The 13,995-nt window shown below is 48.1% G+C and overlaps 1 protein-coding gene across 1 annotated transcript; it reads left to right on the top strand.

Annotated features, from left to right (window-relative positions):
- The first annotated feature begins 1,656 nt into the window (after window positions 1-1,656).
- Window positions 1,657-13,818, top strand: LOC115080369 (oocyte zinc finger protein XlCOF6-like). The gene is made up of 7 exons (XM_029584514.1): window positions 1,657-1,941; window positions 2,694-2,820; window positions 4,145-4,258; window positions 4,416-4,529; window positions 6,299-6,448; window positions 7,250-7,357; window positions 10,303-13,818. The coding sequence occupies exons 1-7, from the start codon at window positions 1,918-1,920 to the stop codon at window positions 12,150-12,152; spliced, it is 2,487 nt and encodes an 828-aa protein (XP_029440374.1). The 5' UTR covers window positions 1,657-1,917; the 3' UTR covers window positions 12,153-13,818.
- Window positions 13,819-13,995: the final 177 nt, after the last annotated feature.

Here is a 13,995-nt window from a genome sequence, read left to right as displayed (position 1 = left end):
AGACAAACACACCAAACCAAACCCCAACTGATGGGAGAAGAGCACTAATGATAGATGTATAAAAAATTATATTGAAAAAAACCTTTATTAATTACTAATTTAATTAAAATCAGACTCCAAATAGTACAAACCAAAATTGTTTAATATACATGCATGCATCAGACAAAGCTTATACAGACAAGAAATAGTGGATCATGAGCAAACTGTAACTTGACAAAAAGATTTGACATTCACTGAAAAAAACTTAAATATGTCTATTAATCATAGTACCAGCTCTGCCTATTAAGTACAATGTGTTTATAAAGACTGAACCTGGGTAAATACAATGTTGCTGTTTGCAGAATGAAAGAGTACAATGTTGCTATTTGATAAGTGACACAGTTGTTTCTTAACTGGCAACAATGTATACATGGGTGTAGACCAGACAAGATGGGTGTAGACCATGTGATGAGCACTATTTCATTCACTCCGCTCGGCTGAGTGCACTGTATTGCATGGGCCCCTTTCACAGACTCCCTCACACACCCAAGCTCTCAGTCTCATGCTCACATTCTCTACACATGCACATACACACAGGCTCTCACTCTTCATGCTCCATCATACACCATCACACACACAAGCTCTCTCAACGACGACCATGGATCATTAAAACCTTTCAAGTATCTGAAAGTCTGTATCATATCACCTCTGCTCCTCCTTTCCTCCAGGGTGTACATATTTAGATTCTTCAATCTCTCCTCATAAGTCATTTGATGAAGACCTTCCACCTTTTTGGTCGCCCTTCTCTGGACCGCCTCCAACCTGTCTCTGTCTCTTTGTAGATACGGTCTCCAGAACTGAGCGCAGTACTCCAGGTGAGGCCTCACCAAGGACCTGTACAAGGGGATTATCACTTCCCTTTTCTTACTCGATATTCCTCTCTCTATGCAGCCCAGCATTCTTCTGGCTTTAGCTATCGCCTTGTCACATTGTTTCTCCGACTTCAGATCATTAGACACTATCACCCCAAGATCCCTCTCCTGCTCCGTGCACATCAGCCTCCCCCCCCCCCCCCCCCCATCGAATACAGTTCTTCCGGATTTCCACATCCCATATGCATGACTCTGCACTTCTTGGCATTGAATCTCAGCTGCCATATCTTTGACCACTCTTCCAGCTTCCTTAAATCCCGTCTCATTCTCTCCACTCCTTCCGGCGTGTCCACTCTGTTGCAGATCTTTTAGTATCATCTGCAAACAGACAAACTTTACCTTCCATCCCTTCCTCAGTGTCCCTCACAAAGATCTTGAATTGATCCGGAGGCTAACCTTTTCATTTTTTTTTTCTGAAATGACTGAAAGAACTACCAAAATGGCCGTGCCGTCCTTGTGGCATACAGCTGCCATGGAAACAAGGCTGTGGGAGCGGGAGGCCTGATCAGGTGGCCTGATGATGTCAGCCCCAGTCCAACCAAGGGACACGGGGCTGCAGAACAGAGGCGGTGCAGAGCGTGGGCTCTCCCACAGAGCCACCTTAAGGAGGTGTGGCCTACCCAGCATGCACTGGGGGAAGCAGCATGGCCTCTGCTGGGGAAGCTCTGCGCATGCTCCAACTACAGCTTCCCCATTCTGATAATATAAAGTAGCCTGTCTGCTGTCTTATTCCAATAAAAAAGGGATCCCTTCATAATATATATATATATATATATATTTTTTTTTTTAACATTTATTTTTGTGGATTTTTCTAGTGCCTGCAGAGAGCAGGAAAGGCTCAGAGTAAAAGCAGAAACTTTCTTCCTCCCCAGGACCGGAAATCCCTGCAAGCCCCAGATTTGCAGAGGGGGAGAGCAGGGGCTTTATCTGAGCCCCCAGGAATCAGCCCTGCCCCCTCTGAATCCCTCCCAGCACCTGCAGGACTGAGAGGAAAAAGAGGAGGGCAATGTGTGCCCTGGTGTCTGATCCGGTAAGAAATCCTTCTCTGCCCTCTTGTGCATTCAAGGGACAGCACAGGGTTTTTAAAGACCTTTTCACCCCTGGGACCAGCAGAGATTAAGAGGTTGGAGGGGGCATGCAGACACTCTCCTTCTGCCCTAGCATGCAGAAAAACATACAGAGCTGCCCCCTGGGAGAGGGGCAAATCGAGGCAACTGCCCCAGGCCCTGGAGCCGTGCCCTCCCCCCCCCCCCCCCCCCAGTATCATGTCATTGGGCTGCACCTCCCCTTCCATGTAGCCCCCGCTGCTTCCTGCCTTTAACGTAGTCCTGTGGGGCAAAGAAGAGGCGTCTCAGCCCGTAGGAGAGTGTGGCCGGTGCCTGCAGCTCGTTCCTGCTGCCGCTGGGGTCCCTCCCCCCCCCCCCCTGCAGTCAGATCACCTGTTGTGACTGATGGAGGGGGGAGAGAGGAGCCAGCAGTAACGGAGCAGGTTAGAAGCAAAGGGACCCGCTGGCCCCACTCTACTGTAACCCGAGCCACAGTGGAGGAGGGGGCGGTAGGGAATCAAGGAACATGGGGAGCGAGAGGTCCCCTGGCTGTGTTGCATGGGTTTTTTTTTTTGGGGGGGGGGGACCCCAGGAGGCAGGAACTGCAGCTTTCAAGCAGGCGAGGCAGGGATTAGACGACGAGGGTACAGCTGAGGCGTAGGTGGTGGAGAGCGAGGACCAGAGGAGATGAAGAGAGAGAAGGGGGGACTGAGGGGTGTCCTGTTTGCTGTTGCAGGCATCGGTCACGTTCAGGGACGTGGCTGCTTATTTCTGGGAAGTGGAGTGGGACATTCTGGGAGAATGGCAGAAGGAGCTGTACAAGAAGGTCATCAAGGAGATTCACGGCGTCCTCGTGTCCCGGGGTAAGTCTGTCTTTTCTATCATCTCTCACCCATACACACCCTGCAGGATGGCTGCTGACTGTAGGCCTGCAGGGGCTCTCTCCGCTCTTGTCAGCAAGCGCCAGGACGTCTGTCCAGCCTGGTAGAGGTCTGACCAGGCACGCGGCCTGTATTTACTACCTGCCAGTGCTTTGGAGGCAGAGCCCTGTGCAGTTGCCACCGGGAATTAAATTACCCGACCTTTCAGACAAAGGTTGAAGGGGTGGCTATTTGCAAAGGCTTCCAGTCAAATCTTTTGGTTCGGGTAAGTTCCTGGCAGGGCCACAGGTAACCATGGAGGTCAGGGGACGGTCGGGATCTGTGTGCTGGGTTATTGTTAGCTCTGATAAGGGAGCCAGGGATTAGGGTCCTGGTAATTCAGTTCTTAGCGAGGAATGGTACGGTCGGGATTGTAGAAGGGAGCTGGAATGGGTTTTTACTCTTTCGGATAATAGAAGGACTAGAGGGCACTCCATGAAGTTAGCATGGGGCACATTTAAGGCTAATCGGAGAAAGTTCTTTTTCACTCAACGCACAATAAAGCTCTGGAATTTGTTGCCAGAGGACGTGGTTAGTGCAGTTAGTGTAGCTGGGTTTAAAAAAGGATTGGATAAGTTCTTGGAGGAGAAGTCCATTACCTGCTATTAAGTTCACTTAGAGAATAGCCACTGCCATTAGCAATGGTTACATGGAATAGACTTAGTTTTTGGGTACTTGCCAGGTTCTTATGGCCTGGATTGGCCACTGTTGGAAACAGGATGCTGGGCTTGATGGACCCTTGGTCTGACCCGGTATGGCAGGTTCTTATGTTCTTAATTATTACTGTGTTGTGTGTTGTTTTTATTACCGTACTCTGCTATGTTATCCTGCTGATATATGTTAGCTCTGCCCTAGATAACAATACTGAGCGACATGTAACTCGTTCAGGTGGTGACCCGATGTCACGGGTCATGTATCCTCATTCTGCCTCTCACTGGCCTCTAGAGAGAGTTATCTTTATATCCCAGGACCGGGGTTTTCATTCTCAGATGCTCCTGATAAGAAGCTGGGACTCCTCCTCTCCAGGAGGGCACAGGCTGGCAGAGAAGATTGACCCCTGCAATGCCTCCAGCTAGGAGGGTGAGGAACAGAAATGACTGCCCCAGAACCCTCCAAGGTTTAATCGTAATCAAAGGGCAGCCTGCAAGTGTCTCTTCTCACCAAGCTCTGTCACACAAATACTCTTAGACTGTCTATCTTTTTTTTTTAATTATTCTAGGGCACTACAAGTACAATTTATAAGTAATTTTGCTATCTTTACTGGCAGGTTATTCAATTCTTAATCCTGATGTTGTATTCAGGATTAAGAAGGAAGATGAGAAATATTTCCCTCAGCACTGGGAGCCGGAGGGGAAAGAAACCATGAAGGACCCCAGCATCAGTAAGTAAATGTTCTGGATTTAAAGGGCTCTGCATTTTCAGATCCCAGGAGATGGGGCATTAACATCAAACATTTGGAGACTTCCAATCCATTTCCTAATATAATATTAGCAGGTCCTGGGTGACTCCTCCTAGACTCGTTTGTTTTCTCATCCCAGGCCTTCCGTTTGTAACGTCTGTGTTCTCACTGAGCGTTAAACAAGAGGCAGATCTGCCCTTCCTGGATCCTCCTGAATCAGAGACGCCTGAAGGGATTCACCCTTCTGTACCAGGCAAGTATCCGATTCCTCCCGGGCGTCTGTACTAAGGTCAGGCGGTGCCAGTTAGGAATTCAGCACCGGGAGGGTAAGAGGCCGACCCCCTCTCTCTCTCTCGCTCCCAGTGTCTCTCTGTACCTTGGCTGAGGTTGGCTGTCTGGGGGTGGTGGTGGAGGGGAGAGGGAGCATCTGATGGACTTGGGGGTGGGGGTTAAGTCAGTAAGGCCCTTCCTTCAGGACTGTGGCTTGATTTATAGCCATGGAGATGGAGCGTGCCTTTTCCGCACGTACAGAAAGCACGGTTAAGTTTTGCATAGCTGGTGGGTTAGTGCAAGGCACGGTACAAAATGCAGTAACATTTAAACATCGATGAGTTGATTTGATTCTAAGTCTGAATTAAAGCTAACGAGGATTCATGCAGACTGAGGTGCTAATTCCTTTTAAAGGTGTCGTACGCTAACGCGTGCGTAATGAGTATTAAAGCTTGCGTTAGGGTTCATGCACTTCAGTACCTCTGTGCGCGCCCAGGAGTACTGAGGAGGTGAAAAGACCAAACAGGGAGCGTAGAAGGGAATGCCCAATGTCATCCTGCAGACCAGGGGACGGTGAAGTCCCCAGCAATAAGGAGTTAGGGCTCTCAGGAATCGCAGAATGACGGAGCCAGGAGGGGGAGGAACAGTCATTTGTAGAAGGAGAGGGAAGCCCACAGAAGGAGTTTGTATCTCAAAGGAAGCGTAAGATTGAGCAATGACAGAGCAAGGTCAGGAATGCCACAAATTGGGGAAAAAAACAAAACCCCCCCCAGCTCCGCTACCCAGGGGACTGGATTTTTCTGATGGAATCCCGTTATGATTTTGATATATCTCTGATGCTCCCCTCACTCGCTGAGTGCGCTGTTTTTTGGCGACCGTCTCACGTGCGGGAAGCGTCCCTGCCGAGCAGGTCCCTCACGGATATCTGAATGTCGGGAAATGGAAACCCGGGTCAGGCGGATCCTCCTTTCATTGGCCGGGCGGAGAGGCGATGGCCGGGGCTGGCCCGCGAGGGCCCTAGCTTGGCCAGCTCATTCCACGGCAGAGTCGTAGGACTGAGGGCGGCAGGCGGCCGCGTCAGAATAGTAATCCTGTTAAAGAGGGCTGGCACTTTACTGTTTTGTGGGTTTTTTTTTTTTTTTTTTTGCGGGAAACCTTTTCAGCGCGGGCGGGAGGAATGGTGCGTCTCGCGGAGGAAGGCGTGTATCCTCCGCATCGAGCCTCCGATAGTCCTCCCTCTCGGGGTTACCTTTACGAAACCCGTCGGTCGCGGGGGCCGCCTTTCCCCGGCGCAGCATGGATCTCTGATGATGATCAGTCCAGCAGCGCCCTCCCTTCGCTCCGCACTGGCGGCAGCGCCCGCGGCACAATCCCAAGCTCGCCCGCAGTGGAAATACGAGCTCTGGGGGGTAACTTTTTCTCTAAACTTTCCGGGATGCGCATTTCGTCGGTTTGCCCGCCTAAATCTGGCACTTAGCCGCGCAATGTGAAAATCTGATTTCTCTGGCTAAGATTTTAGTCGGATAACTCTTACCCGGCTGAACCGGATTTGGTCCGGGAGTGGGGGTTTCAGGATTAAGGCTGAGTTACCCAGGGAAGGTGCTGCCCTAAAGTCATCCTGCTGAATAAAGTGGCGTCGCTGAATAAAGTGGCTTTGCCGCTGAGGATCCGGTTTAAGCTTAACCGGGCAGCACGGCTCGATATCGTTCTCATTTTATCCTTTTTTTTTCTCTCCCCCTCCCCCTGTAACAGGCTCCCCCGGTGTCAAACCGGACCTCTTAATCCGATTTAAGGAAGAGGGAATCGAGACGGAGCCCCCGAGACCTGAGGACAGAGGGAACCTGAGCATCCCAGGCGCCTGTGAGGAGCTGCAGGAAGCAGGCGACGCAGCTTGCATTAAAGGTACTGCTGGGCCGATCCAAACATTGCTGAGACCACGAGGGCGAGGCGTTTGTAATCCACGACCCTGACTTCTGACCTCTGCTTTGTGGAACGCGTGTTTGTCCTGTGCTTTCCTCCTGTTCATGGAGTCCATCTCTCCACCCATAAGTACCTCCTCTTCTCCTCCCTCAAGCCTCTCCTCTCCTCGATCTTGTCCCCTGTTTGCCCTGTCTCTCCACCCCTGCTGCCTCTTCTCCTCCCCCCACTAATTTTCTCATCCTTTCTTCCCTCCTGCCGCTCTCCCCTCTCGGCGCCACCGCTCCGAGGTGCCCCGGCCGACCTCTTGTCCGGCGGCTTGTGTTTTTTTTTTTTTTAATTTTCCGTGACCCAGGCGGTGCTGGCAGATGGAGAGAGAGGCTGGTGGGGGCCCCCCACTGGGAGCGGCTGGAGGCAGGAGGGGCCCACATTGGAAGCAGGGGAGGGTTTGAAGGGAGGGCGGGAGACTGCAGTAGAGTTCAGCACCTCGGGGGGGGGGACTGTGTGCGTTACCTGTCCTGATTTCGTTTGTGTAGCTGAAGGTTTTTTTCAACCCTTCCACCAGGACGCTTGCATTTTTTGTAGCACATGCGGTTCCCGTCAACTCCCTTTCAGCCAAATATTGCGATCCAAGACTGTTGTAAAAGCTGAAGATATTTTTCTCTCTTGTCCCATTTCTACCTCCTCTTCTCCTCTTTCCTGTCTTTTACTCTGCCTTCTCTCTTTTCTTGGGTCAGGGTCCAAGACTGGGTAAAGGCTGAAGATGATTTCCCATTTCTCTAACAGGCAGCCGAGGTCACAGCCCTGACCCCACAGCAGAGATCCTGAAAATGGAGGATCCTCCTGTCAGCGAGCAGCAGGAGGGAGGAGAGGAGGAGGCTGAGACCAAGAGCGGTGAGCAGAACATTAATTTATCATAAAATATGGGCTATGGAGAATGTTACACTTTACATGTAGAGGGGAATCTTATTACTGGCTCTCAGTTAAATTCTCATTACTGAGTCATTAGGGTTCAGTTACTTTAAGCTGACAGATCTGAGGTGCAGGGACCCGAGTCCTGAATAAATCCCAGGTCTCCAGCAGGGAGTGGCAGAGTTTTTGGTGAGTGACTGCAATCAGAGCAGAGACTGGAGGTGAGGATGAGAGGCACAGAACCAGCAGGATGAGGTCAGACCCGGTCTGCTTCCCTCTGCTCATGCGCTCTGGACTTCATCTGCTGATTCCAGTCTATAAAGCAACTCCACTCCCTTTTTGTCCCAGCAGACCAGGCCAGACCGGATTCATGGGTTTTGCCTCCCTGCCAGCAGATGGAGACAGAGAACAAACCAGATCACTGACAACAGCTTATGTAGGGTCATGTGTAGCCTTTCTGCTCCTTGTTATTCCTCTCTCTAGCAGATATTAGACGTGCAGGGGGGGGGGGGGGGGGTGTGGATGGGTTCTCTCCCCCAGGTTTGAGTAGGCCCAAGATGTACAGAGAAGGACGACCAAAATGATAAAGGGAATGGAACAGCTCCACTGTGAGGAAAGACAAAAGAGGTTATTTTTCAGCTTGGAGAAGAGACGACTGAGGGGGGATATGATAGAGGTGTTTAAAATCATGAGAGGTCTAGAACGGGTAGATGTGAATCAGTTATTTACTCTTTCGGATAATAGAAGGACTAGGGGGCACTCCCTGAAGTTAGCATGGGGCACATTTAAGACTAAGACTTAGTGTTTGGGTAATTGCCAGGTTCTTATGGCCTGGATTGGCCTCTGTTGGAAACAGGATGCTGGGCTTGATGGACCCTTGGTCCTGACCCAGTATGGCAGGTTCTTATGTCCTTTTCAGACTCCTCGCCATCATTGGAGGCTCAGTCTCAGGATTATGAGCTGAGTCAAAGCCAGAGACAGTCTTACCTGATGGCTTAGAGGGGTAGAACAGCTTTGCAGCTGTGATGTTACCTGCCAGTCTGAGCAGATGGGGAGCGCACTACTAGGGTCAGATGGCTCAGGGTCACTGGAGTACGATGGAAGCAGGTTGGTTGTTCGGCCATAGGAAAGGCCTTACAAGAGTTCTTATCAATGATCCACAGCAGGGTGGTGTAAACGTTTTCCCACCATGGCACTGCGGTGGCACACACGAATCGACCTAGAGGTATCCGCAGCCTTCAGGTAGCCATGGAGGTGTCTCTTGCTCGGGTGGTCAGAAAGGCACCTGCCTCAGCAGCCCCTGTTGTGGGAGTGGAAAATGTGCCGGCGGACTGTGAGTTTACATGTGCTAAGCTCCAGGGAAGGGAAGCTGGTGAAGTCTGCATTCTGACTAATTTTGTATCCAGGTGGGGGTGGACCTCTGATGGACCTCAGGACTACTTCAAGGAACACGCAGGTCCTCAGGAGTAGACCTGCCATGTTCTGCTATCTGCTGGTAGGAGGAGTGCTACAGAGAACTGGGGCTCCCTGGAGCCTGATGGTCCTGCTGCTCTGGATGATCTTGGTGTGCAGATTCGATGAGGCTCAAAGTCTGGGAATCCCCAAAGGATTCCTCAGAGAAGGATCCATTACTCCAGGGCCTCCATTTTGTCTTACGGCCTGGCTATTGAGAGGAGAAAGAGAGGTTACTCAGAGGAGGCTCCAGTGCTGTTCATCCTGGCCTTTTTGTGGAATGGGCTGCGAAAAGCCTTAGCGTTTAATTTCCTCAGGGTTCAGGTAGCAGCAATTGGGCTTTACTGAGGGCTGGTTCAGGGAGTGTCCTGAATATTTCACGCTGCCTGAGAGGAACGAAGCATCTGTCATCACCGTGGGACCGCCGCATGGTACTTCTGTGCAGCTCCTTTTGAACCTGCGAGGGTGGGCATCCATCAAGGATCTCGCGCTCAAAACCGCACACTCAAGCGGCGACTTGTTCAGCAAGGAACGGCGGGCCCTGTCTTGCAGAGAAGCCATTTCTGACCTATTCAGAGGCGGGGGTGTCGGTTCGTAGAGCACCGTCCTTCTTGCCTAAAGAAATATTGCCATTTCTCGTGAATCGAGCAGTTTCTCTGCTAACTTTCAAGAAGGTAAGGCACGGTGGAGAGTGACAGGAAGCTTTACCTCCTTCATGTGCAAAGAATCCAACTGCAGTGCCATCTCAGAAGATTGGATCATTGTTCCCTATTTCTGTGGCCAGAGGAAAGGCAGTGTTGTTTGTTAGCTTGTTCTGTATCTCCAGGGGTTCCTCATGGTTCCTATGGAGCTCGTTCAGCCGGGGCACAAGCAGCTTGTTGAGAGCGTCACACAATTCGGCAGCCTGGTCCTCCCGCTGTTCTTTTGCTAAGCATTATCTCTTGGGGGCAGATACATTGGGATCCCGCCTGGTCTGAGGGCTATTTGGATACATCCCATGCATCTGGACGGATCTGGCGGAACAAAAAGGTTAAGGAAAAAAAAAATGTGGTCTTGCTAATTTTTTTTTTTTTAACCTTGAGTCCTACCAAACCAGTCCAAGAATCTGCCCAATTTATTCTTCTGTCTGCTCCTCTGAAGAAAGCTTTCCGCCAAGTGGTTACACGTTCCATGTTTTATGGGGTTTGGATTAATGGTTTTATCCGTTTTAATTCCATAGTTGGTGGGGAACCAGTGCTGAAAAGGTTTGTGATAGAAATAAGGCAGAGCTGCAGCCTGCATGAGAGGATGTCAGGTGTCCAGTTGTTCTCTGCCTCCATCTGCTGGTAGAGGAGCAAAACCCACGGGCCTGGACTGGTCTGATAGGACTCAAGGAAAGAGAATTAGCAGGTCATATGGGGCCTTTTCCAATCCTATGGGATATTGCCCTCTATATGTTCTTCTCCATAGCTGTAATCTCATTTTTATCCCAATAGGTGATGGTTTCAGGAACAATAAGAAGAGACAAAGAATGGGTGATGGGCAGCAGAGGGAGGAATGGAAACAGAGAGACCTCTCCAGAGACAGTCCAGATCCATCAGCTGACTGTGCAGGAGGCATCAATAGAGTACTATCATTTAGGGTGGAGGAAATATCCAGGAAAAGAGAGCGAGCAAGCACATGTACTGAACGAGAGAGAAACTCCAACCACTGTAAAAGTGATGAGACTTGGGAAGACTTCATCACAAACTCGCATTCTGCAGAGCGCCAAGAACAGATTGAAAGTGGGGAAAAGCTCACAGAGAGGTCAAGTCAGTCATATATCCAACCATATCATAGAAGGGAGAAAACCTTTCCAGTTACTGAAGATGAGAGAAGAACCCTTATGAAAAAAAACCTTATGGCACGTAGAAAAGTTCATATGCAAAAAAAACCATTCAACTGTACTGAGTGTGAAAAATGCTTTGCCCGCAGAGCTGAGCTGGAAAGGCATGTAAGAATTCATGCTGGGGGAGGACCACTTCAGTGTACTGAATGTGAAAAATGGTTTACATACAGATCAGAGTTTATAATTCATCAGAAATTCCACAAAGGACAGAAACCACTACAATGTTCTGAATGTGATAAAACCTTCTGTTACAAATCTGACCTAAAAAAACATGAAAGAATCCATACTGGAGAAAAACCATTTAAATGTTCTGCATGTGATAAACGTTTTACTCAGAAAGGTAATCTGCGACTGCATGAAATGACCCACACAGTGCTACCAAGAGAGAAATCATTTCAATGTTATAAATGTGATAAAAGCTTCAAGTATATATCAGGACTAAAAATACATGAAAGCAGCCACACGGGAGAAAAACCATTTAAATGTTCTACATGTGATAAATGCTTCACTCATAATGGTGACCTACGACTGCATGAGATGATGCATATGCCACTACCAAGAGAGAAATCATTTAAATGTTCTGAATGTGACAAAAGTTTCAAGGATAATTCTGCACTAAGAATACATGAGAGAATCCATACAGGAGAGAAACCATTTAAATGTCCTGTCTGTGATAAATGCTTTGCTCAGAAAGGTAACTTGAGACTGCATGAGATGACGCATATGCCACCACTGAAAGAAAAATCTTTTAAATGCTCTGAATGTGACAAAAGCTTTGGTCAAAAATCTAACTTAACAAAACATGAAAGAATTCACACTGGAGAGAAACCATTTAAATGTTCTGCATGTGATAAATGCTTCACACAGAAAACAAACCTGCAACTACATGAAATGACACACATACCACCACCGAGAGAGAAATCATTTGTATGTTCTGAATGTGACAAAAGTTTCAAGTGCAATTCTGCTCTAATAATTCATAATAGAATCCATACTGGAGAAAAGCCATTTAAATGTTCTGTATGTGATAAACATTTCAGTCAGAAAGGTAATCTGCGATTGCATGAAATGACCCACATGCTACCACCAAGAGAGAATACATTTAAATGTTCTGTATGTGATAAAAGCTTCAAATGTAAATCTGCCCTAATAATACATGAAAGAAGCCACACTGGTGAAAAACAATTTAAATGTTCTGAATGTAATAAAAGCTTCAAGTATATATCTGGACTAAGAATACATGAAAGAATCCATACTGGGGAGAAACCATTTAAATGTTCTGCATGTGATAAATGTTTTACTCAGAAAGTTAACCTGCGACTGCATGAAATGACGCACTTAGCACCAGTGAGCGAGAAATCATTTAAATGTTTGGTGTGTGATAAAAGCTTCAAGGATTATTCAGCCCTAAGAATACATGAAAGAATCCACACTGGAGAGAAAGGAGCCATCTATTGACATCACATAAATGTTAGGAAAAAAAAAATTAAGTTGTTAGTTCAGAGAATCAGGGCCACTAGAAATAATGAGAAAAATCCAAACACTAAAACCAATATTATGCTGCATAAACCAAAAAAGACTTTAAATCCATATCTTTCAATAATAAATGAAAAATAACAGCAGAAGCACAAAAGCTGTGAAGATATGAAGAAAATAGAAAAGAGAGACAGCAAAATAAATGTTAAAGACTTGGATAAGAATATTTAGAGCTGTTAAAATGCCACCGAAACAAACATTTTAGAGAGATTTGTATGAAGATCCTGTAGAACATGAGAGAAGCAGAATGGCTGCCCAGCATACGGGCGAATACAGAAAAGGCAAACATCACAACTATGGAATGGCCGAAGTTACAGCAATTGAGTTAGAGGTCAGGTTAAAATGAGCCCCAGATTCGAAGTGTCCTGACCCTGATGGAAAGCCCAACTTTTGGCTTAAATATATAAACTCCCTCCAACAAAATCTGACTACCTGCAAAACCCAATTGATGATACAGCCAGAATTAACTCCTCAATGGCTAATAACAGGAAGAGCCCTCCTCCTTCCAAGTGAGAGCCAGATAATGTCCTGAAAAACCCTCAACCAATAACCTGCCTTCCTACAATCTACAAGCTGCTCACTGCATTCAATGCAGACAGACTATACGATCACATCGACTCTAATAACATCTTGGATTCAGAACAGAAAGGTAACGAGAGGAGCCTATGGAACCAAGGATCAGCTGAGGCTGAATAAAGCCACCGGGGCCAGCTGTATAAAGAGCTGAAACCTCAGTATAGCATGGATTGACTATGAGGAAGCCTTTCATAGCGTCCCACACTCCTGGATAATAAATTGCCTTGAAAAGTACAAAGTGAAGCCTGCATTGATCAAGTTCACCATAAAAATGTGTCATTCTGCACTCCACCTGAATCATGAGGATGGACAACTCTTCATCGCTAACATTAAGATCCAGCGGGCAATATTTCAGAGCGTGTTCTGTCTTCACAGTCTGCTTTTTCATCTTTCCCTTATGGCACTGCCAACCTGCGTCCTGTTGTGATATTGTTTGTCTTAGATTTTCGGCGGGGCATAGGACCTTTTCGCTATCAGGTCATTAGAGCTGTTGTTTGATTGGAGATTTGCCTGTTCTGCCTTCCCCCCCCCCCCCCCCCTCAGTGTGTTTCTCCCAATTTCTATTGATCCCTTTGACCCAAAGCAGCCTGGGACAGTTTATTACTTGGAGGGGTTTTCAGTGAGGGGAAAGAGGCTCTCAGCGAGTTACCTGTCCCTCCTGTATCCTTTTGTCCACAAAAACCCCTTAGAAAGAGACATTTACTTCTAAGCATTTGCAGTTTGATCCCCAGCTTCTATCACGGTTGCAGATTGCTTCAGATAAACTCAACTTAAAACATCTGAGGAACTGATCACAGCTGCGCCAGTCCCCGACGTTGTACAGTTAACGTCACGCTTCACCGTGAGCGTCTTGTAATTTATTGTTCTAATAAATGTTTTGGAAGCCAAGTTACTGAATCCATCTCTGCCTACCTGAAGCTGGATCCGAGGGTTCGTTGGCTGCCTCAGCGGCGTAAGCCCCAGAGCAAACGTGGTTTTGTGGAGCCAGCGCGGGGATAACCGGAAGACGGCCGGTTATGAAAACCGATGCCGAGTTTACCGGTGTCGGTCTTCATAACCAACAACCGCCACGGGGTCGCCTTACTAAGGAGGCGTTAAGGTCGCGCAAGTGACCCTAGCGCCTCCTTGCTAGCGCGACTCCCCCCCCCCTAATTTGCCTATTGCATGGGGCCCCCCCATTGCAGGCGCT

The sequence above is a fragment of the Rhinatrema bivittatum genome, chromosome 19, assembly GCF_901001135.1.
Source record: "Rhinatrema bivittatum chromosome 19, aRhiBiv1.1, whole genome shotgun sequence".
NCBI classification, from domain to species: domain Eukaryota; kingdom Metazoa; phylum Chordata; class Amphibia; order Gymnophiona; family Rhinatrematidae; genus Rhinatrema; species Rhinatrema bivittatum.
The sequence above is the reverse complement of the archived record's forward strand: the minus strand, read 5'-3'. Positions and strand labels throughout refer to the sequence as shown.